This window comes from Haematobia irritans, chromosome 1 (assembly GCF_050003625.1).
Source record: "Haematobia irritans isolate KBUSLIRL chromosome 1, ASM5000362v1, whole genome shotgun sequence".
NCBI lineage: Eukaryota > Metazoa > Arthropoda > Insecta > Diptera > Muscidae > Haematobia > Haematobia irritans.
In genome coordinates, this window is record NC_134397.1 from 19,990,181 (window position 1) to 20,014,069 (window position 23,889).

The window sequence follows — 23,889 nt, forward strand, 5'->3', positions numbered from 1 at the left end:
ATTTATTTGGGCAAAGCCCTATAGACTGCAAGATGGTTGGATGGACGCACATTTCGGAATTACCACATTCCTCATCAGCATCCTTTACTTGCAGCAAAACTATTAACCAATTATCAGAATAAATTCAGGCAGTTCATTAAACCCAACAATAAACCACACTTGAACCCTCCGAAAAAAGGCTTTACATTGATAGCCGGCTTATGCCGAAATAAATTCAAAACAAACATATCTCTTTTCCTTTGATTTTGACAAAATTTTCTATAGAAATAAAATTTTGACAAAATTTTCTATAGAAATAAAATTTTGACAAAATTTTCTATAAAATAGATTTTTGACAAAATTTGCTGTAGAAATAAAATTTTGACAAAATTTTCTATAGAAATAAAATTTAGACAAAATTTGTTATATGAATAAAATTTTGGCAAATTTTTCTATAGAAATAAAATTTTGACAATAGAAAATAGAAATAAAATTTTGACAAAATTTTCTATAAAAATGAAATTTTTAAAAAAATTTCTATAGAAATAAAAATTTGACAAAATTTTCTATAAAAATAAAATTTTGGCAAAATTTTCTATAGAAATAAAATTTTGGCAAAATTTTCTATAGAAATAAAATTTTGGCAAAATTTAATTTTGACAAAAATTTCTATAAAAAAATTTTTTTGACAAAACATTTCTATAGAAATAAAATGTTTACAAAATTTCTATAGAAATAAAATTTTGACAACATTTTCTGTAGAAATAAAACTTTGAGAAAATTTTCTGTAGAAATAAAATTTGAAAAAAATTTTATGGAAATAAAATAAATTTTTGACCAAATTTTCTATAGAAATAAAATTATATTTCATGTTAGCCTGATACCGAAACAGGCAATTGACGTCCAAATGCATTATATCTAATTATACAATTATTTTTCGAGCTTTATGGACAGATATAGATTAAGGAACATGGTTAATAGAGCCATTGAAAAGAAAACGCCAGATACAAATCTATACACGCCTGGACCGAAACATGTACAGTCCAGGCGTGTATAGATTTGTATCTGGCGTTTTCTTTTCAATGGCTCTATTAACCATGTTCCTTAATTTATATCTGTCCATAAAGCTCGAAAAATAATTGTATAAATAGAAATAAAATTTTGAAAAAAAAAATATTTCAACAAGCCGAACAACAACAATGTCTAGTGATAATCAATGGCAACACTATTCCAATTTCCGCCAAGGAATTAAAAGAGACTTTAATTTGGCGACACGCTTATATTTACACAATTATAAATAATTAGTATTGTGTCCAAATAAAATCTCATTAAAATTGAACCACCGACATATTTTCATTGACATAATAAAAACTTTTCATTGCGTGAAAATATTAATAAATGGAAATATCATAAAAATAATGAAAAATTTCATTGTAAAGGGTGATTTGTTAAGAGCTTGATAACTTTTTTTTTTAAAAAAACGCATAAAATTTGCAAAATCTCATCGGTTCTTTATTTGAAACGTTAGATTGGTCCATGACATTTACTTTTTGAAGATAATTTCATTTAAATGTTGACCGCGGCTGCGTCTTAGGTGGTCCATTCGGAAAGTCCAATTTTGGGCAACTTTTTCGAGCATTTCGGCCGGAATAGCCCGAATTTCTTCGGAAATGTTGTCTTCCAAAGCTGGAATAGTTGCTGGCTTATTTCTGTAGACTTTAGACTTGACGTAGCCCCACAAAAAATAGTCTAAAGGCGTCAAATCGCATGATCTTGGTGGCCAACTTACCGGTCCATTTCTTGAGATGAATTGTTCTCCGAAGTTTTCCCTCAAAATGGCCATAGAATCGCGAGCTGTGTGGCATGTAGCGCCATCTTGTTGAAACCACATGTCAACCAAGTTCAGTTCTTCCATTTTTGGCAACAAAAAGTTTGTTAGCATCGAACGATAGCGATCGCCATTCACCGTAACGTTGCGTCCAACAGCATCTTTGAAAAAATACGGTCCAATGATTCCACCAGCGTACAAACCACACCAAACAGTGCATTTTTCGGGATGCATGGGCAGTTCTTGAACGGCTTCTGGTTGCTCTTCACTCCAAATGCGGCAATTTTGCTTATTTACGTAGCCATTCAACCAGAAATGAGCCTCATCGCTGAACAAAATTTGTCGATAAAAAAGCGGATTTTCTGCCAACTTTTCTAGGGACCATTCACTGAAAATTCGACGTTGTGGCAGATCGTAAGTCTATTCATGATGAAATGTCAAAGCATACTGAGCATCTTTCTCTTTGACACCATGTCTGAAATCCCACGTGATCTGTCAAATACTAATGCATGAAAATCCTAACCTCAAAAGAATCACCCTTTATTAATAAAATGTTTCGTTCGAATTTCATATACCAAAACCTGTCAAAGACTTAAGACCAGAAAAAATTCAAAGACTTTAGAACGGGGGTCTTGATTTATCCGGTACGGCGAGAAGTAATTGAAATCATTAGTAGTCAAATGAAGTACAACTGTTTTTAGCAGATATTTTTCTATGAGTGTATGAAAAAAAAATACTTTTGCTATTTTAGAAACTTGTTAATTTTTAAATGTCATATTGAAGAAGATTTTACTCACCAGCAAACTTGTTTATAATGCTAATTTAGGTATAACTTTAGGGAATTGTGTGGTAATACAACCCACTGTGCAACATTAAAGTCGCTCAATTGCCCCCGAGTGTAGAATGTTTCTGTTGAATGTGTTTTTCTTTTTGTGGCTTTCGTTAAGCTTTGTAACAAACAACATATCGCTGTTGGATTTCGACCTGCTATAAGTTACAGTGTTAAGACTTTAAGTAACCACAGTTAAGAAACGGTCGGCAGTGATCGTGGTCATCGCCGTGCTTGTAGGAATATTTTATAAAAAAGTGCGTTCGCTTAATTTGGCGAACACAAACGGAAGCATAAAAGAAATTTAATTTTATTATTTTTTTTTAAGTTGAAATAATCAAGTGTGCGCGAGGTGTGTGTGAAAGGTGAATATTTTAAAAATTACCGTAAACAATTTTTAATAACCTATTAACAGGTGTTGTTTTAACTAAATTTAATTTAATTCAGTGAATTATCAAAAATTAAATGAATGATTTCAAAACATACAATTTTATTTGAAAATCAAATGGACTGCAATCATCCGTATTAATAATTTGTATTGTGTATTCATACGAATTGACAAAATTGCAATCAAGCATAAAATTAATATGTAATGATATCAAGTGTAATTTTTTTTTAACTTAATAGAAGGGGTATGGTGTTTTAATAAATCAACAATTTTTTTTATAATGTAATTATAAAAAAAAAATAATAAACAACAAAATATAAAGGATCGATTTCACTAGTTATTGAAATTTATTATGAAAAAATGAATCTATCACTATTATTCCGATTTTTATTTTGCACCAAGAATTACTATTTATAAATTTTTAATTACATAAAAAAAATATCACCAAAATATTTCCAATTAAAAAGTTGATTGAAGTTGAAAATTGATGAATGATGAAATGATATAATTAACCTTTTAATCAAGATATGAACCTTAAGTTAATTAAGTCAATGATTGAAATATTTTAAATTTTTAATTAAAAAATTAATTGATACAATTAACTTTTTAATCAAAATTTTTAATTAAAAAATTAATTGATACAATTAACTTTTTAATCAAAATCGGAAGACTAAGTCAGTTAATGAAAGTGATGGATTTATGTTTTTATAAATTTATTTCAAACAATCGATTTTTAGAAAAATATTCTAAAAATAAAATGGATTATTGTTATGTTAGAGATCTGCTTTTTTTCAGCAAGAAATAGTAGAAAAATAAAATAATATTTTTTCTGTGTTTTGAATTTGTGTCGGTATCTCAATGTCTTTTGATTTACTGTTATAGCAAAAAATTTCACTACCGGGTAGTTTACTAACATAAAACTAAAATAATTAAAAAAGTTCGAATGGAATCTTTTCAAAAAAGATTACCAATTATTGGTATTTGAATACACAGCAAAAAAGTCTGCTAAAATTAACTAATATTTATTGCAAAAATTTTATTTTGTTTTAGTTCATTTTTAAAATTTTTTTTAAGAAATTTTCCCCAGCCCATCGATTTTTTCTTTATCCCAAGTATGTCTCAAAAATTGTATGAACTAAATGACAGTAAAATTTCATTTGCATAGAAATTAGTTCAATTCTAACTAAGAAGTAAGAAGTTTCTCAGAAATAGTAAAAATGAACTACAGCGTGGTTAAAATGGGAATGATCTGGCGCGTAAGAGAAAATGTCGGAAAAGTTTCGTTAATTTAATGAATCTCAAAATTTGGAATACAATTTAGTTCAATTTTCGCACGAGATAGTTCATTTTTCCCATAAGGTGGTTTACTTTTTTCTGTGTAGTTTGAATTGTAATTTTGAGGAACTTCATTCCCTTTTTTTAATAAAAACTGCTCAAGTAATTAAAATGTTTGGTGTTAAAGTGGCAGCCCGATTAAGATTCAGACTCACTTAGACTATTCAGTCCATTGTGATAAAAAAATGTTTGGTGTTATTACTGACTTTCTTTTGAGTGTGCAAGTGCTAATTTACACTATGATAAATAAAATATTTTCAAAGACAAAAAATTTGAAAATATATAATATAATTTTATAGAAAAAAAAATTACAATACGTTTTGAGGCCAATAACCAACGCAAACAATGATAGGGGACTTTTTTACTGTAAATACAAATAACAATCATCAAAGATATATTTATTGAAAATTTTCCGTTTCCATTTTAATTTCCTTAATATTGGTTGAATTTTAATTTTTTACCATATGCATCAATATTCTGCAAGCGTCCGTCATATTTACGTTCTATACGATTTATTGATACGTGCCAAACGTATCAATCAGATGGTTGAATGAAACGAAAAGTATTCATTGACTCGTTAACAGTAGCTGTTGGCGGAGATTTTAGATTTACATGACAGTGTTTGACAGTGTTAATTAAAATATATAAATTTCAATTGCTTTTGATCGGATCCAAAAGCTATTGAACGTATTTAAATCGCAACTAATACTACCTGGTGAATTAACCTCAACCTTCATTTCATTTCGCTTGACCATGTTTGCATTTTTTGACACTAGCCGGCTGTTAGGCTGTCTATAGGCGTCCGTCCGTTTTATAGTTAAATAAACAGCGAAACAACAAAAAAGACAACGGAAAATTATTTTTGCTATACGATCAAAGTGTATTAATTTTTTGTTTTTTTTTCAACTTAGTCAATAAGATTTTTTAATCCGAAATTCATTCATTTCGTGGCCTATTTTGATTGAGGTAATTATGATTTTGCTAATATATGAACTCATATAATTTTTTGATAATGTTAGCAGATTTTCCTCCTCAATACAAGCAGCTGTCGTCGTCGTATACAGGTGCAGTATAACATTTCGGAAATAATTGATTATGTGAACTTTGAAATATTTCATATGCATGTGTAAGGGTATGACTTACACAAGTATTCTATAGAAATAAAATAAAATTTTCTAAAGAAATAAAATTTTGACAAAATTTTCTAAAGAAATAAAATTTTGAAAAAATATTCTATGGAAATAAAATTTTGATAAAATTTTCTATAGAAATAAAATTGTGACAAAATTTTGTATAGAAATAAAATTTTGAAAAATTTCCTATAGAAATAAATTGTTGGAAAATTTTCTATAGAAATAAATATTTTAGACAAAATGTTCTATAGAAATAAAATTTTGAAAAATTTTCTATAGAAATAAATTGTTGGAAAATTTTCTATAGAAATAAATATTTGACAAAATTTTCTATAGAAATAAAACTTGGACAACTTTTTCTATAGAAAATAGAAATAAAATTTTGACAAAATTTTCTATAGAAATAAAACTTGGACAACATTTTCTACAGAAAATAGAAATAAAATTTTGACAAAATTTTCTATAGAAATAAAATTTTGACAAAATTTTCTATAGAAATAAACTTTTGACAAAATATTCTATAGAGCTAAAATTTTGACAAAATTTCCTAAAGAAATAAAATTTCGGAAAAATTTTCTATAGAAATAAAATTTTGACAAAATTTTCTATAAAAATGAAATAGTGACAAAATGTTGATAAAATTTTCTATAGAAATAAAATGATGACAAAAATTTCTATAGAAATAAATACTTGACAAAATTTTCTATAGAAATAAATAATTGACAAAATTTTCTATAGAAATAAAGATATGAAAAAATTTTCTACAGAACTAAAATTTTGACAAAATTTTCTATAGAAATAAAATTTCTGAAAATTTTCTATAGAAATAAATTTTTGACAACATTTTCTATTGAAATAAAAACGTTGACAAAATTTTGCTATAGAACTAAAATTTTGACAAAATTTTCTATAGAAATAAAATTTTGACAAAATTTTCTATTGAAATAAAAATGTTGACAAAATTTTCTATAGAAATAAAATTTTGAAAAATTTTCTATAGAAATAAAAGTTTGACCAAATTTTCTATAGAACTAAATATTTGACAAAATTTTCTATAGAAATAAAACTTGGACAACATTTTCTATAGAATAAAGAAATAAAATTTGACAAAATTTTCTATAGAAATCAAATTTTGACAAAATTTTCTATAGAAATAAAATTTCGGAAAAATTTTGTATAGAAATAAAATTTTGACAAAATTTTCTATTGAAATAAAAATGTTGACAAAATTTTCTATAGAAATAAAATTTTGAAAATTTTCGGAAAATTTTCTATAGAAATAAATTTTTGACAACATTTTCTATTGAAATAAAAATGTTGACAAAATTTTCTATAGAAATAAAATTTTGAAAATTTTTCTATAGAAATAAATTGTTGGAAAATTTTCTATAGAAATAAATATTTGACAAAATTTTCTATAGAAATAAAACTTGGACAACATTTTCTATAGAAAATAAAAATAAAATTTGACAAAATTTTCTATAGAAATCAAATTTTGACAAAATTTTCTATAGAAATAAAATTTCGGAAAAATTTTGTATAGAAATAAAATTTTGACAAAATTTTCTATAGAAATAAATATTTGACAAAATTTTCTATAGAAATAAATATATGAAATATTTTTCTTGGACAACATTTTCTATAGAAAATAGAAATAAAATTTGACAAAATTTTCTGTAGAAATAAAATTTCTACAAAATTTTCTATAGAAATAAAATTTCGGAAAAATTTTGTATTGAAATAAAATTTTGACAAAATTTTCTATAGAAATAAAATTTGACAAAATTTTCTATAGAAATAAAATTTTGAGAAAATTTTCTATAGAAATAAAATTTCGGAAACATTTTCTATAGAAATAAAATTTTGACAAAATTTCCTATTGAAATAAAAATGTTGACAAAATTTTGTATAGAAATAAAATTTTGACAAAACTGTCTACAGAAATAAAATTTTGACAAAATTTTCTATAGAAATAAAATTTTTACAAAATTTTCTATAGAAATAAAATGTTGACAAAATTTTCTATAGAAATACAATTTTGTCAAGATTTTCTATAGAAATAAAATTTTGAAAAAATTTTCTATAGAAATAAAAATTTGACAAAATTTTCTATAGAAATAAAATTTTGCGAAATAAGTTTTTTTTTTGTTTTAAATTTGGCAGATTTTTGGTAAAATGTTCTTCAAACTTTAGTAGATATTTTTGGCACGAGTGGCAACCGATGATGTGTTTCCTAATTTTAATTTTTTACAGCCTAGATTTACAGCTACGTAACTTCCTAAAATATATATTTATTTTACAGAAGCAGTATCTTTGTATCGGAATCAATACCAAAATCCTCAATGAAAAAGCCCTAACTTTGGATTCAAGTAAAAGATTTTTTGAGTGTACATCATTGTAGCTAAAGATCTGGAAATACCACTGTTATTATTTTTCCACAAAATAGATGAAATGAAATCGCATGGAATTGTAGCTCTTCATGTTAAATACCTTGTTCTGGTTTAAAATTAATTAAAATTAAAAACAAATGAAATTAATTTAATATAATGTAATTAATATTGTATTAATACCAATAAGTGGAGGACCACTCAGTTTGTATGCACTGAAAAAAAATATTGACCTAATATGAGAGATTATGCATCCTAATAATTAGAAATCAAATTTTGACAAAATTATTCGTAGAAATAAAATATGATATATTTCAAAACGAGAACTATGTTAAAATTCGATAAACCTGTATCCAAATTTTAAATAAATATAGAGCCTAGATTTAAAGCTAAATAGCTCTCTAAAATATTTAATGAAGCAGTACTAACAAAATTTCTTTGAGCGTATATGGTTAATGATCATATGGCATAATATTTTTTATGGACTATTTAATTGTGGTCCAGAACAATGCATATCTCATAAATAAATAAATGTCATCTCATAAATATTTACCAATACACCGATAAACTTAATTAATAACAAAATGTAGATTTGATGAATATTTGATTAGAAAAGAAAGTCAGACAGTTTACCGGTGTTTTGGCACTCTGGTTGACCCCCGTTTTATTTTGTTTTTTTTTTTTTGTTTTTGTTTCTCTATCAATATTTTGATGGCAAACTACTTGAAGAAATATAAATACAAGTATGTATATTTGCAAAAATGATTTTTATGTATTTGCTTTTAACCCGAAAAAATATTGATACATTTAAGATTGTGTTTTCAAAAATCCATTGCCTTAGGGGAATTTTGTATTAGAGTGCTTATTCAAATCAAATAGAAGGATTTTACATTACAAGGTAATTGGGCTTAAAATGTATATTATGTACACATTTTTTTCTAGAAGGTCGTAATACATAAATTTTAATTTATTAATTAACGGCCATTTTCATGTAGCTCCGTTAGGCTTTAACTGCCACTTAACAGAAAGTAAATAGTAAATATATTTTCGTTGGTTAACTTTAACTGAACATTTTTCAGCAGTTAAGTTCCTAACCTCTATATGGAATATATAGGCAAGATGGCACATATATCCATATTACGGTTTAAAAGTTCGTAAGCTAACGTAGCACTAACAGAGCTTCGTGAAAATGGGGGTGAATGTGAAGTTTGTTTTTTTTTTTATAAAAAATAAAAGAAACAAATTTTTTTTAAAAGTATGATTTATATTTCTATTTATTTAATAATAATAAATTATTAAATAAATCAATTTAGAAATTATTTGAATCTCAGTTATTTTTTATTTAAAGAAATAATCATATTTCTATTAATTTTTTAATAAAAAATTAATGGAATCAAAATATTTTTTTATTTTTATAAATAGTATAATTCATATTTTTATGTAAAAACGGCGTTTGTTTGTAGTTACAATCTGCTCAATTATTATTATTATTATTTTTTCATAATCATATTTCTATTTATTTAATAATAAAAAATTTAAAAAAGAAATATAAAGATATTGCTTTTTTAAAATAATAAATATATATTTTAGGGAGATATGTAGCTTTAAATCTAGGCTCTAAAAAATTCAAATTAGGATACACGTCCACGGTTGTCAATCGTGCCAAAAATAATCAACCAACATTTTAAGAACATTTTACCAAAAATCTACCAAATTAAAAAAAATCTTATTTCCCAATATTTTATTTCTATAGAAAATTTTGTCAAAAATTTATTTCCATAGAAAATTTTGTCAAAATGTTATTTCTATAGAAAATTTTGTCAAAATTTTATTTCTATAGAAAATGTTGTCAAAATTTTATTTTTATAGAAAATTTTGTCAAAATTTTATTTCTATAGAATTTTTTGTCAAAATTTAATTTCTATAGAAAATTTTGTCAAAATCTTATTTCTATAGAAAATTTTATCAAAACTTTATTTTTATAGAAAATTTTGTTAACATTTTATTTCTATAGAAAATTTTGTTAAAATTTTATTTCTATTGAAAATTTTGTAAAATTATTTTTCTATAGAAATTTTTGTCAAAATTTTATTTCTATAGAAATTTTTGTCAAAATTTTATTTCTAAAGAAAATTTTGTCAAAATTTTATTTCTGTAGAAAATGTTGTCAAAATTTTATTTCTATAGAAAATTTTGTCAAAATTTTATTTTTATAGAAAATTTTGTCAAAAATTTATTTCTACAGAAAATGTTGTCAAATTTTATTTCGCTAGAAAATTTTGTCTAAATTTTATTTCCATAGAAAATTTTGTCAAAATGTTATTTCTATAGAAAATTTTGTCAAAATTTTATTTCTATAGAAAATGTTGTCAAAATTTTATTTTTATAGAAAATTTTGTCAAAATTTTATTTCTATAGAATTTTTTGTCAAAATTTAATTTCTATAGAAAATTTTGTCAAAATCTTATTTCTATAGAAAATTTTATCAAAACTTTATTTTTATAGAAAATTTTGTTAACATTTTATTTCTATAGAAAATTTTGTTAAAATTTTATTTCTATTGAAAATTTTGTAAAATTATTTTTCTATAGAAATTTTTGTCAAAATTTTATTTCTATAGAAATTTTTGTCAAAATTTTATTTCTAGAGAAAATTTTGTCAAAATTTTATTTCTGTAGAAAATGTTGTCAAAATTTTATTTCTATAGAAAATTTTGTCAAAATTTTATTTTTATAGAAAATTTTGTCAAAAATTTATTTCTACAGAAAATGTTGTCAAATTTTATTTCGCTAGAAAATTTTGTCTAAATTTTATTTCCATAGAAAATTTTGTCAAAATGTTATTTCTATAGAAAATTTTGTCAAAATTTTATTTCTATAGAAAATGTTGTCAAAATTTTATTTTTATAGAAAATTTTGTCAAAATTTTATTTCTATAGAAATTTTTGTCAAAATTTTATTTCCATAGAAAATTTTGTCAAAATCTTATTTCTATAGAAAATTTTATCAAAACTTTATTTTTATAGAAAATTTTGTTAACATTTTATTTCTATAGAAAATTTTGTCCAAATTTTATTTTGATAGAAAATTTTGTTAAAATTTTATTTCTATTGAAAATTTTGTAAAATTATTTTTCTATAGAAATTTTTGTCAAAATTTTATTTCTATAGAAATTTTTGTCAAAATTTTATTTCTAAAGAAAATTTTGTCAAAATTTTATTTCTGTAGAAAATGTTGTCAGAATTTTATTTCTATAGAAAATTTTGTCAAAATTTTATTTTTATAGAAAATTTTGTCAAAAATTTATTTCTATAGAAAATGTTGTCAAAATTTTATTTCTATAGAAAATGTTGTCAAAATTATATTTCTATAGAAAATTTTGTCAAAATTATATTTCTATAGAAAATTTTGTCAAAACTTTATTTCGGTAGAAAATTTGGCAAAATTTTATTTCGCTAGAAAATTTTGTCTAAATTTTATTTCTATAGAAAATTTTGTCAAAATTTTATTTCTATAGAAAGTATTGTCAAAATGTTATTTCTATAGAAAATTTTGTCAAAATTTTATTTCTATAGAAAATTTTGACAAAATTTTATTTTTATAGAAAATTTTGTTAAAATTTTATTTCTGTAGAACATTTTATTTATTATAATTAATATTTTTATGTAAAAATTGTCTTTGTCTGTAGTTATACTCTGCTACATACAATGAAAGAAAATACAAAATAATCAAATTAATTTAATTAACTGGTGCACATTTTCAATTAATTTAAGGTTTAATTAAACAAAATCCAATGAAATTAGAAAAAAGAAAAGTGCAAGTCTTCAGCTTCAATTAGCAGCTAAGCTTTCCGATTCAACAATTCTCATTTGCTGAAATAGCAAATTTTTTATCAAAATATGAGCAATATGTTTGCAAGAACTGAAGCAATAATTTTTTATTATTAAATTTTAATCTTTCCTATTTTTGTTTGCCGAAATAGCAAAGCATTTTTTGGCAAATCATGAGCAATATGTTTGTAAAAACTTCTTCAGGAACAGTAATGAAAATAATGAATAACTTAAAAAATAGTCATCTAATATCACAACATAATGGACTTCAATAACTAATGGTAACATAAAATATTGGGAAAACTTAGATGGGATCTTCTCCAGTGGTCCTCCTAGTTATTCTAGTTTCTCATCACTGGGTTTTCTTGGCAAACAAAACCATTAGAATGATTACCTCAACAATGGTTACCAAGTTTTATATATTCTCTGGTAGAATTCCTGTTCATAAATCATTATCATCCATCTAGGAGATTATTATGTTAGATATAGTTTTGTCAAAGACTATGCTGGGCAAACTGGATTTTTTAAAAGGAGTTCGCATAAAATATTATGTACAATGTTGTAATACTACATCAAGTTTTATGTGGAAAATTCAATGTTAGAATTGAGCTAGTAAAACGTGTTGGCCACGCATTTCCTTAAAAACATGTATACGATTAAATTAAGCGCATCAACAGGTTCAAATGAGAATTACTATTGTAGGCAATACAACATGTCTTGTGGTACGAGTATAGGGATTGAAATTGCGGTATGTATGTGTGAATTTAACACAATGAACAGTTGCATACAAATATTAACAGTGTACAGAGTGACTCATATGTAAAGAAACTAACTTCCAACCGCCTGACAGATTTATTCCAGTGTCCAAACAGTGAACGAAAAACAGTAACATAGTAACAAAATTAAACGGAAAGTTTTGACAAAAATTTCTGTAGAAAAAAAATTTTGACAAAATTTTCTATAGAAATAAAATTTTGACAAAATTTTCTATAGAAAAATATGTAATACAATGTTCTATAGAAATAAAATTTTGACAAAATTATCTATAGAAATAAAATTGTGACAAAATTTCCTTTAGAAATATAATTTTTCTCCTTTAGAAATAAAATTTTGACAAAATTTTCTATAGAAATAAAATTTTCTAAAGGAATAAAATTTTGTTATTCTACAGAAACCAATTTTAATACAATTTCCTTTAGAAATATAATTTTGACAAAATTTCCTTTAGAAACAAAATTTCCTTTAGAAATATAATGTTGACACAATTTTCTATAGAAATAAAATTTTGACAAAATTTTCTATAGAAATAAAATTGTCACAAAATTTCCTTTAGAAATAAAATTTTGACAAAATTTTCTATAGAAATAAAATTTTGACAATATTTTCTAAAGGAATAAAATTTTGTTATTCTATAGAAAGAAAATTTAATACAATTTCCTTTAGAAATAAAATTTTGACATTACTTTCTATAGAAATAAAATTTTAACAAAAATTTTCTTTAGAAACAAAATTTCCTTTTGAAATAAACTTTTGACTAAATTTTCTATAAAAAAATTTTTCTATTGAAATAAAATTTTAACAAAATTTTCTATAGAAATAAAATTTTGACATAATTTTCTATAGAAATAAAATTTTGACAAAATTTTCTATAGAAATAAAATTTTGACAAAATTTCCTATAGAAATAAAATTGTGACAAAATTTCCTTTAAAAATATAATTTTGACAAAATTTCCTTTAGAAATAAAATTTTGACAAAATTTTCTATAGAAATAAAATTTTGACAAAATTTTCTATAGAAATAAAATTTTGACAAAATTTCCTTTAGAAACAAAATTTTAACAAAATTTCCTTTAGAAATAAAATTTTGACAAAATTTTCTATATAAATAAAATTTTGACAAAATTTTCTATAGAAATAAAATTTTGACAAAATTTTATATAGAAATAAAATTTTGACAAAATTTTCTATAAATTTTTTTTTATTGAAATAAAATTTTAACAAATTTTTCTATAAAAAAATTTTTCTATTGAAATAAAATTTTAACAAAATTTTCTATAGAAATAAAATTTTGACATAATTTTCTATAGAAATAAAATTTTGACAAAATTTTCTATAGAAATAAAATTTTGACAAAATTTCCTATAGAAATAAAATTGTGACAAAATTTCCTTTAAAAATATAATTTTGACAAAATTTCCTTTAGAAATAAAATTTTGACAAAATTTTCTATATAAATAAAATTTTGACAAAATTTTCTATAGAAATAAAATTTTGACAAAATTTTCTATAGAAATAAAATTTTGACATAATTTTCTATAGAAATAACATTTTGACAAAATTTTCTATAGTTGGTAGACAATTTTTGGCACGAGTGGCTAAAAAAAGAATAAAATTTTATGTATATATATAAAAAATAAAGATAGTATTAATGTCCTGGTCATACAAATATTTCTTTCGACCTCAGCACCATCGCACTCAGGATGAGTCAAGCAAGAATGTCTTTAAACTAAGATTCCTCGATTCGTTTCTATCCCACAATTGTCATCAAAGTCTCCGGATCTGCATCCGTTGGACTGAGAATTTTTTTAAAGCAAAGTTGGCTCTAAAAAAATACCAATGTGTCTATTATATCATAATTCATGTCAAACGCAGCCAAATTCGATTCCAAAATTTTATTTTATTTCCTACACAAAAAAATTCTGATTCAATCACGAAATTAATTGATCCAACTAATTTTTAACTGAAATGTCTTCAATGGAAAATGATCATCACAATTTTATCAATTACAATTTTAAATGGACATTAAAAAATACTTGATTAAAAAATTAATTAATTTCATTTCAATTAATTTTTATTTAATTGATTTAATTAAAAATTTAATTGATTTTTTCATTAAAAATGTAACTATTTTTAATTACTTTTCTATCTGACTTTGTGTTTTTACTATAATTAAAAAAAATATCGTTTGAATTAATTTTTATTTAAAAATTAAAAACAATCCATCACTTTTTTAACTGACTTAGTCTTCCGAATTTGATTAAAAAGTTAATTGTATCAATTAACTTTTTGATGGGAAATATTTTGGTGATATTTGTTGTTCTGTGTAGGTTTTTCTTCTGAACAATAAACGAAAATATATAACGCTTTAATTTGTTGTATTACATATCAGTCACACTATACATAACATATTCATCCATTGATATCTCCATATCTTTAAGATATGCCATCAGGTTGAGGATTGAGTTTTTTCGAAAGAACATTGAAGTTCACTTCCAGTAATAATTTGTGATAGCTTTTTCAAACATTTGAGAACGCCAATAGTCATATTGAAAATAATTTTATTGTAATTATAAATTTATGTTTTTTTATTTAATAGCTCAAAATGGAAGGTCACCGTCACTCTTCTGCCACGGTGGGCTTGTTCTTATTGTCCACCTGTCTTCTTCTAACGTTGGGTAATGCGTACACGCATTATCGTTTACCAACCTCGATACAGCCAGATCGTTACAAACTTAAAGTTATAACACATTTGGAAAATCCAGCTAATTTAACATTCAATGGTCAAGTTTCAATACGTTTCCTCGCTTTGGAGGATACCAAGAATATTACGCTACATGCACAAAATCTAACAATCGATGAATCGCGTATACAATTAAAGAGTTATGCGGATAAAAAACTTCGAATGTGTACCAATGGCATTGATATTATCCCCGAACAAGACTATTATATAATACATCTAAGTGAACCCTTGCGTAAAGGTGAAATGTATAAAGTTAAATTGTATTTTACCGGAATATTGAATGAACAGTTACATGGATACTATCGAAGTTCGTATTTGGCCAAGGATACTAATGAGACTAGGTGAGCTTATCTTTTAGAAATGTTATGAAATACTAGATTAAAATTACTATTTTAAATTTCAGATGGCTTTCGGTAACACAATTTGAACCGGCTTCTGCTCGTGCTGCTTTCCCCTGCTTGGATGAACCAAATTATAAGGCAAAGTTTGTGATATGGTTGGGTCATCATAAATCTTTAAATGCTTTGAGTAACATGCCTTTGGAGAAACAAATCCCAGTGTAAGTGATAAGTCAGATTTTGCCATTATTTGCCCAATAGATGGCGTTACTTATATATGTCTCGTGTTGTATAAATACGATCGGGTGCTGCTAGATGACAGGGATGGAAAATACAACTTTTAAAAGAGTACAAAAAAGATATTTTTTTGACAAAATTTCGAGTTTTGACAAAATTTTCTATATAAATAAAATGTTGACAAATTTTCTAGCGAAATAAAATTATGCACAAATTTTCTATAGAAATAAAACTTTGACAAAATATTCTATAGAAATAAAAGTTTGACAAAATTTTCTATAGAAGTAAAATTTTAATAAAATTTTCTATAGAAAAAACATTTTGACAGACTTTTCTATAGAAATAAATTTTTGACAAATTTTCTATACAAATAAAATTTTGACAAAATATTCTATAGAAATAAAATGCTGAGAAAATTTTCTAGCTAAATAAAATTTTGACAAAATTTTCTATAGAAATAAAAGTTTGACAAAATTGTATATAGAAATAAAAGTTTGACAAAATTTTATATAGAAATAAAAGTTTGACAAAATTTTCTACAGAAGTAAAATTTTGACAAAAGTTTCTATAGAAATAACATTTTGACAAAATTTTCTATAGAAATAACATTTTGACAAAATTTTCTATAGAAATAAAATTTTGACAAATTTTTTCTATAGAAATAAAATTTTGATAAAATTTTCTATAGAAATAAAATTTTGACAAAATTTTCTATAGACAAAAATTTTCTATAGAAATAAAATTTTTACAAAATTTTCTATAAATATAAAATTTTGACAAAATTTTCTATAGAAATAACATTTTGACAAAATTTTCGGTAGAAACAAAATGTTGACAAAACTTTCTATAGAAATAAAATTTTGACAAAATATTTTATAGAAATAAATTCTTAAAAAATTTTTCTACAGAAATAAAATTTTGACAAAATTTTCTATAGAAATAAAATGTTGACAAAAAATAAAAAAAAAATAAAAAATTTTCTAAAAAAATGTTGACAAAATTTTCTATAGAAATAAAATTTTGACAAAACTTTCTGAAGAAATAAATCTTTAAATAATATTTTTATTGGTAGTTTTTGGTAAGATTTTCTCCAAATGTTGGTAGATTATTTTTATCTCAAGTTTCGACCGTGACTATAATCGTTCGCATTATTTTAGTACGCGATCGACAACTTGTTACACTTGTTACGACTACAACATTCTTGAAATTAAATAAAATGTCTACACAAAAGGTACTAAATCATTCGCGGGGGTACTACGATACTGATCAGGGTGTATTGAAAAAAGTACTATAGAACTGCATTTTCCATCCCTTCTAGATGGCATTATAAAGCTGACATTTCGTACATTATAACTTTTTGGCCCAAGGGCGAACATTATTGGATTTGGATCAAATTTAGATATAGCTATATAGGGTGGCTCCCTGGTGTAATGGTTAGCATGCCCGCCTTGCATACACAAGGTCGTGGGTTCGATTCCTGCTTCGACCGAACACAAAAAAAGTTTTCCAGCGGTGGATTATCCCACCTCAGTAATGCTGGTGACATTTCTGAGGGTTTCAAAGCTTCTCTAAGTGGTTTCACTGCAAGGTGGAACGCCGTTCGGACTCGGCTATAAAAAGGAGGTCCCTTGTCATTGAACTTAACATGGAATCGGGCAGCACTCAGTGATAAGAGAGAAGTTCACCAATGTGGTATCACAATGGACTGAATAGTCTAAGTAAGTCTGATACATCGGGCTGCCAACTAACCTAACCTAGATATAGCTTCCATACATATGTCCGATTTCGATAAATGGGTTCAAATTTCGCTTATTTCCTTACCGATCCTCGTAAAGTTTGGCACAAAGTAAATCAAAATCGGTTCAGATCCATATGTATTGCCGGATTTTGTAAAATTGGGCCAAAATATCCGTACTTATTAACCAATCTAACTGAAAGTTTGTTGGTTCTATGGTAATAACTCAACCTGCAAAATAACATACCTTCGAAATCGGTTCAGATTTAGATATATCTCCCATATGTGTATCGCCCGATTTGTCGAAATTAGGCCAAAAATCTTATGTAATAATAGATCTTACTCAAAACCGATCTAATCGGATTTATGTATGTGTCACCAAATTATCAAGAAACTTTTTATACCACCCGCTTGTATTTACCGACATCTTTCAAATACTACACCCAGAGAAGGAATATGATCACCTCCCAGACCAAAATGTTATTTTTGGACGGTGAACCTGTAACATGTTTGTCACAACCACGTTATTTTCATTATTGGACGGTGAACCTGTAACATGTTTGTCACGACCATGTTATTTTCGCGGATATTATATATCTGATTTCAACAACCATTTTATGTTTGGCAAGCAAACAACATTTTTGCGCCAAACATGTTTTGCCTTCCCCATCTAAAAATAACATTTTTGGAGGGTGGAAGGTGATCATATTCCTTCTCTGGGATTTGAAAAAATCGCTTCAGGTTTAGATAAAGCTCCTATAACATAAATATGTAATGCTTCATTTTCTTAAATATAAACGTCGTATCGAAATTGGGTTTATCCGACAAACTTATTTTATTTTTCTCTACCGCAGAAATGGATTAACCGATTTTGTCTGGAGCATATTTGAAGAGTCGGTACCAATGTCTACATATCTAGTGGCATACACTGTCAACGATTTTACGTACAAGGAATCTAAAGTTGAAGGTTCAGATATTGTTTTCCGTACTTGGTCTAGAGGTGGTTACATTGATCAATGTGACTATGCGGCAGAAGTGGGTCCGAGTGTTTTGAAATACTACGAGGAAATTTTTGGCATTCCCTTCCCACTGAAAAAAGTTGATGAAATAGCCATACCGGACTTTAGTGCTGGTGCTATGGAAAACTGGGGCCTCATAACCTATCGCGAGACTGCTTTATTATTCGCCCCGAATATCTCATCCGAATCGAATAAAGAACGTATTGCCGAAGTTATTGCCCATGAGCTGGCTCATCAATGGTTTGGTAATTTGGTCACTATGAAATGGTGGACTGATTTATGGTTGAATGAAGGTTTCGCTACCTATGTTGCCAGTTTGGGTGTGCGCAACTTAAGTCCAGAATGGGATTCCTACAATGCCGATTCATTGGAGAACTCCTTATCGATATTCCGACGTGATGCCCAACTAAGTAGTCATCCCATATCACAACCTATTTTAAATACTAGCCAAATTGCCGAACGCTTCGATTCCATATCCTATAAAAAGGGTTCGGCTGTTTTGAGAATGTTGCATATGCTGCTGGATAATGATGGTTTCTTTGAGGGAGTTCGCGATTATCTTACCAAGCATAAATATAAAAATGCCGAACAAGATGATCTGTGGGCTGCATTCACCGAGAAGGCGCATAAATACAAGCGTATACACGACGAATATGATATGAAAACCATTATGGATTCTTGGACATTACAAACGGGTTATCCATTGGTAAAGGTTACACGTAACTACGAAACTGGGACCATAGATATAACCCAACATAGATATTTAGAGAATAATACCATATCCGAAGAGGAGGCTAAAAAATGTTGGTGGGTTCCACTTAGCTATACCACAGCCAACGAATTGGATTTCCAGACAACAACACCAAAACAATGGTTAGAATGTAATGAAATGGGTAAAGTTGTACCTTTACATTTGAAAAATGTAGCAGCGGCTGATGAGTGGATCATTTTCAATATTCAATTATCGGGAGTATATCGCGTTATGTATGACAACAAAAATTGGAATCTTTTGAATGCCACCTTTAATAGCGATAAATTCGATAGCATTCATGTAATGAATCGTGCCCATATTATTGACGATGTTATATCGTTTGCTTGGAGTGGTTACCATGATTATGGCATTACCTTTGACATTTTGGAATATTTAACAAAAGAACGTGAATATCTGCCATGGAAATCGGCCCTGGATGGTTTGAGTAATGTTATACGACTTTTAAGACCATTCCCTGAGCAACATGATTATTTCAAGGTAAGTTAAAAAGAAAATTTGCTTAAAACAATTTTTAAATCATTGGCAAAAATTTTAGATCAAAATTTTATTTCTATAGAAAGTTTTGTCAAAATTTTATTTCTATAGAAAATTTTGTCAAAATTTTTATTTCTATAGAAAATTTCGTCAAAATTTTATTTCTATAAAATTTTTGTCAAAATTTTATTTCTATAGAAAATTTTGTCAACATTTTATTTCTATATGATATTTAGTCACATTTTTATTTCTATAGAAAATTTTGTCAAAATTTTATTTCTATAGAAAATTTGTCAAGATTTTATGTCTAAAGAAAATTTTGTCAAAAGTTTTTGTCTATAGAAAATTTTGTCAACACTTTATTTCTATAGAAACATTTGTCAACATTTTATTCCTATAGAAAATTTTGTGAAAATTTTATTTCTATAGAAAATTTCGTGAAAATTTTATTTCTATAGAAAATTTCGTGAAAATTTTATTTCTATAGAAAATTTTATTTCTATAGAACATTTTGTCAAAATTTTTTTTCTATAGAAAATTTTGTCAAAGTTTTATTTCTATAGAAAATGTTCTCAACATTTTTATTTCTATAGAAAATGTTCTAAAAATTTTATCTCTATAGAAAATTTTGTCAAACTTTTATTTCAATAGAAAATTTGGTCAAACTTTTATTTCAATAGAAAATTTTGCCCATATTTTATTTCTACAGAAAATGTTATCAAAAATTTTATTTCTATAGAGAATTTTGTCAAAATTTTATTCCTATAGAAAATTTTGTCAAAACTTTATTTCTATAGAAAAATTTGTCAACATTTTATTCCTATAGAAAATGTTGTCAAAATTTTATTTCTAAAGAAAATTTTGTAAAAATTTTATTTCTATAGAAAATTTTATCAAAATTTTATTTCTATAGAAAATGTTCTCAAAATTTTTATTTCTATAGAAAATGTTCTAAAAATTTTATCTCTATAGAAAATTTTGTCAAAATTTTATTTCTATAGAAAATTTTGTCAAACTTTTATTTCTATAGAAAATTTTGTCCATATTTTATTTCTATAGAAAATGTTCTCAAAATTTTTATTTCTATAGAAATTTTTATCAAAATTTTATTCCTATAGAAAATTTTGTCAAAATTTTATTCCTTTAGAAAATTTTGTCAAAATTTTATTTCTATAGAAAATTTTGTCAAAATGTTTATTTCAATAGAAAATTTTGTCAAAATTTTATTTCTATAGAAAACTTTGTCAAAATTTTATATCTATAGAAAATTTTGTCAAAATATTATTTCTATAGAAAATTTTGCTAAAATTTTATTTCTATAGAAAATTTTATCAAAATATTATTTCTGTAGAAAATTTTGTCAAAATTTTATTTCTGTAGAAAATTTTGTCGGAATTTTATTTCTATAGAAAATTTTGTCAAATTTTTATTTCTATAAAAATTTTTTTCAAAATTTTATTTCAATAGAAATTTTTATCAAAATTTTATTTCTATAGAAAATGTTCCCAAAATTTTTATTTCTATAGAAAATGTTCTAAAAATTTTATTTCTATAGAAAATTTGGTCAAACTTTTATTTCTATAGAAAATTTTGTCCATATTTTATTTCTATAGAAAATGTTCTCAAAATTTTTATTTCTATAGAAAATGTTCTCAAAATTTTTATTCCTATAGAAAATTTTGTCAAAATATTATTTCTGTAGAAAATTTTATTTCTATACAAAATTTTGTCAAAATTTTATTTCTGTAGAAAATTTTGTCAGAATTTTATTTCTATAGAAAATTTTGTCAAATTTTTATTTCTATAGAAAATTTAGTCATAATTTTATATCTATAGAAAATTTTGTCAAAATTTTATTTTTAAAGAAAATAAAAAATTCACGTTAACACTCGAACGTCCACGGACAGTCGCTGTGATTATTTTTCCCCACACTTAAGATAGGGCTTCCCCTAAGGAATTACTTTTATAGTTTTTGTATTTTGTTTTAGCCTATTCTATGTATGGATATTAACATTAACGATTCTATAATTTCAGACTTATCTACGCTATATTATTGAACCTATTTATTTCCATTTGGATGGCCTAAATAATACCAATGCTGCTAGTAAATCGCATTCGCAAATCTTACTCAAGTCATTGGTCACTGGTTGGGCATGTCGCATTGAAGTAGAGGATTGCGTACAAACTGCGGTTAATTATTTCCAACAATGGAAATTATCCAAAAATCCCGATAGCGAAAATTTTATACCTGCAGATTTGAGACCTACTGTCTATTGTACAGCTATACGTCATGGTGACAAAGATGATTGGGACTTTTTATGGCAACGCTATAGGGCCTCCAACGTGGCTACCGAAAAGAGAACCATCATTGTATCATTAGGATGCTCTCGCAATGATAAGATCCTAAAAGAATATATCGATTTGACATTCGACAAGGCGGAATATATACGTAAACAAGATGTAACCTTTGCATTTAGCTCTGTGGCACGCAGCGAAGTTGGTGCTCCTATTGCTAGGAATTACTATACAGATAATATTGAGCAATTACATGAATTGTAAGTTGAGTCATCAAAAGCGATTTTGGTAATTAATTAATTTCTTCTTCTTCTTCTTCTTCTTTTAGCTTTGGCTCTCAATCCACAGATATTGGTAAACTCTTGGGAGCTCTATCCAATCAAATAATTTCAACTGAAGATCTCAATAAACTAATGCAATTGGTCGATTCCCATAAGGAATATTTTGAAAAATCCGAAAAGAGTGTACAGTCAGCCTATGAAACTATTAATTTCAATATCCAATGGATTGGACGCAATGCACAAGACTTGAAATCTCGTCTCCACGATCGATTATCTCTGATGGGTCTACTACGTGATATTGTGAAAGAATAAACACCGTTTGAAGGCAAAAGATATTGTTCGACTCTTGTTTATCCAGTTTATTATTATTTTAAGGAGTTGTTTCTTTTCGAATCGATCAGACAACATCGTCCACTAATTTTTTTTTTTCAAATAGTAATAATGCTAAGTATTTTCACTCATCATATTTCTATTGAAATCACCGGCCCATAGTGATTGTGACGAATGACTCTGTATTTATGTTAATGGTAATAAAAAAATATAAAATATAAGTGTACGTACAAGTTTTTTTTTATTTTTCATAAATACTATATATTGGCTAATAGAAATATAAGAAAAACTAAATTAAAAAAAAAGCATTGGCTTTCCATAACATTATTAGCCCAATTCTGAATATTCCCTAGGGAATGTGTTCCCTGGGAATTCATTTTCCCCGGGAATAAAATCCTCCTATTCTAAACAGTAGGGGAAGGGAATAACATGGGAGAAATAATTCAGAGTATTCGAAGTCAGCTGTTTTTCTTCAACTGTTTTATTTTAATAAATTTTTAATATTAAAATTTTGAATTGAAATTGTATTAAATTGATGTAAAAGTTGAGTTAAACGCGAAAAACGTCAGAAATGTTTAGTGTCGTGTTTATGGTAGTAGCTGAGGAGAGGCATCAACGTAACAAGGTCTAAAGGATAGAAAGGAGAAAGCTACACGATGCCATTAACCCACTTGAGTTGCCTGAAACGTTGTAACTACATACTTGTACATGAAGAGGTTGTTACTTAGTTCATGGGATTTATAGGGTTAAAGTGGCAGCCAGATTTGATTCGGACTCACTTAGACCATTCAGTCCATTGTGACACAATATTATAGGGTAGGTTAGGTTAAAGTGGCAGCCCGATTAAGATTCAGGCTCACTTAGACTATTCAGTCCATTGTGATACCACATTAACTAAAAGTACCTATTACATATGGGCACTTCTAGTTTTAACCGCTGAACCTTCTTGATTATTTTTCTTTGTTGAACCAACCAGATTGTTCCAAAAACATTAGCAGACTGCTTAAGTTAACGTTTTCCAGATCCGCCAGTAATCTGAAGCTATATGCTCCTAAAAGTTGCTTGCGCTTTACACAAAATGCAGGACACTCACACAAGAGGTGTTTAATTGATTCTTTTTCCTCCGCATCATGACAGCTCATACAATAGTCATTATACTTCGCGCCAATAGTTTTTGCA

The 23,889-nt window shown here is 25.8% G+C and overlaps 1 protein-coding gene across 4 annotated transcripts; it reads left to right on the forward strand.

Moving 5' to 3' along the window:
• The first annotated feature begins 2,818 nt into the window (after nt 1-2,818).
• LOC142220412 (aminopeptidase N-like) lies at nt 2,819-22,936 on the forward strand. 4 transcript variants are annotated; one of them, XM_075289531.1, is made up of 7 exons: nt 5,280-5,325; nt 5,382-5,423; nt 15,086-15,570; nt 15,633-15,788; nt 18,394-19,807; nt 21,839-22,359; nt 22,428-22,936. In XM_075289531.1, the coding sequence occupies exons 3-7, from the start codon at nt 15,092-15,094 to the stop codon at nt 22,690-22,692; spliced, it is 2,835 nt and encodes a 944-aa protein (XP_075145646.1). In that variant the 5' UTR covers nt 5,280-5,325; nt 5,382-5,423; nt 15,086-15,091; the 3' UTR covers nt 22,693-22,936. The 4 variants fall into 4 exon arrangements, with proteins under 4 accessions (XP_075145643.1, XP_075145645.1, XP_075145644.1 ...); XM_075289528.1 differs by lacking the exons at nt 5,280-5,325; nt 5,382-5,423 and adding an exon at nt 2,819-3,001; XM_075289530.1 differs by lacking the exons at nt 5,280-5,325; nt 5,382-5,423 and adding an exon at nt 2,819-2,988.
• Nucleotides 22,937-23,889: the final 953 nt, after the last annotated feature.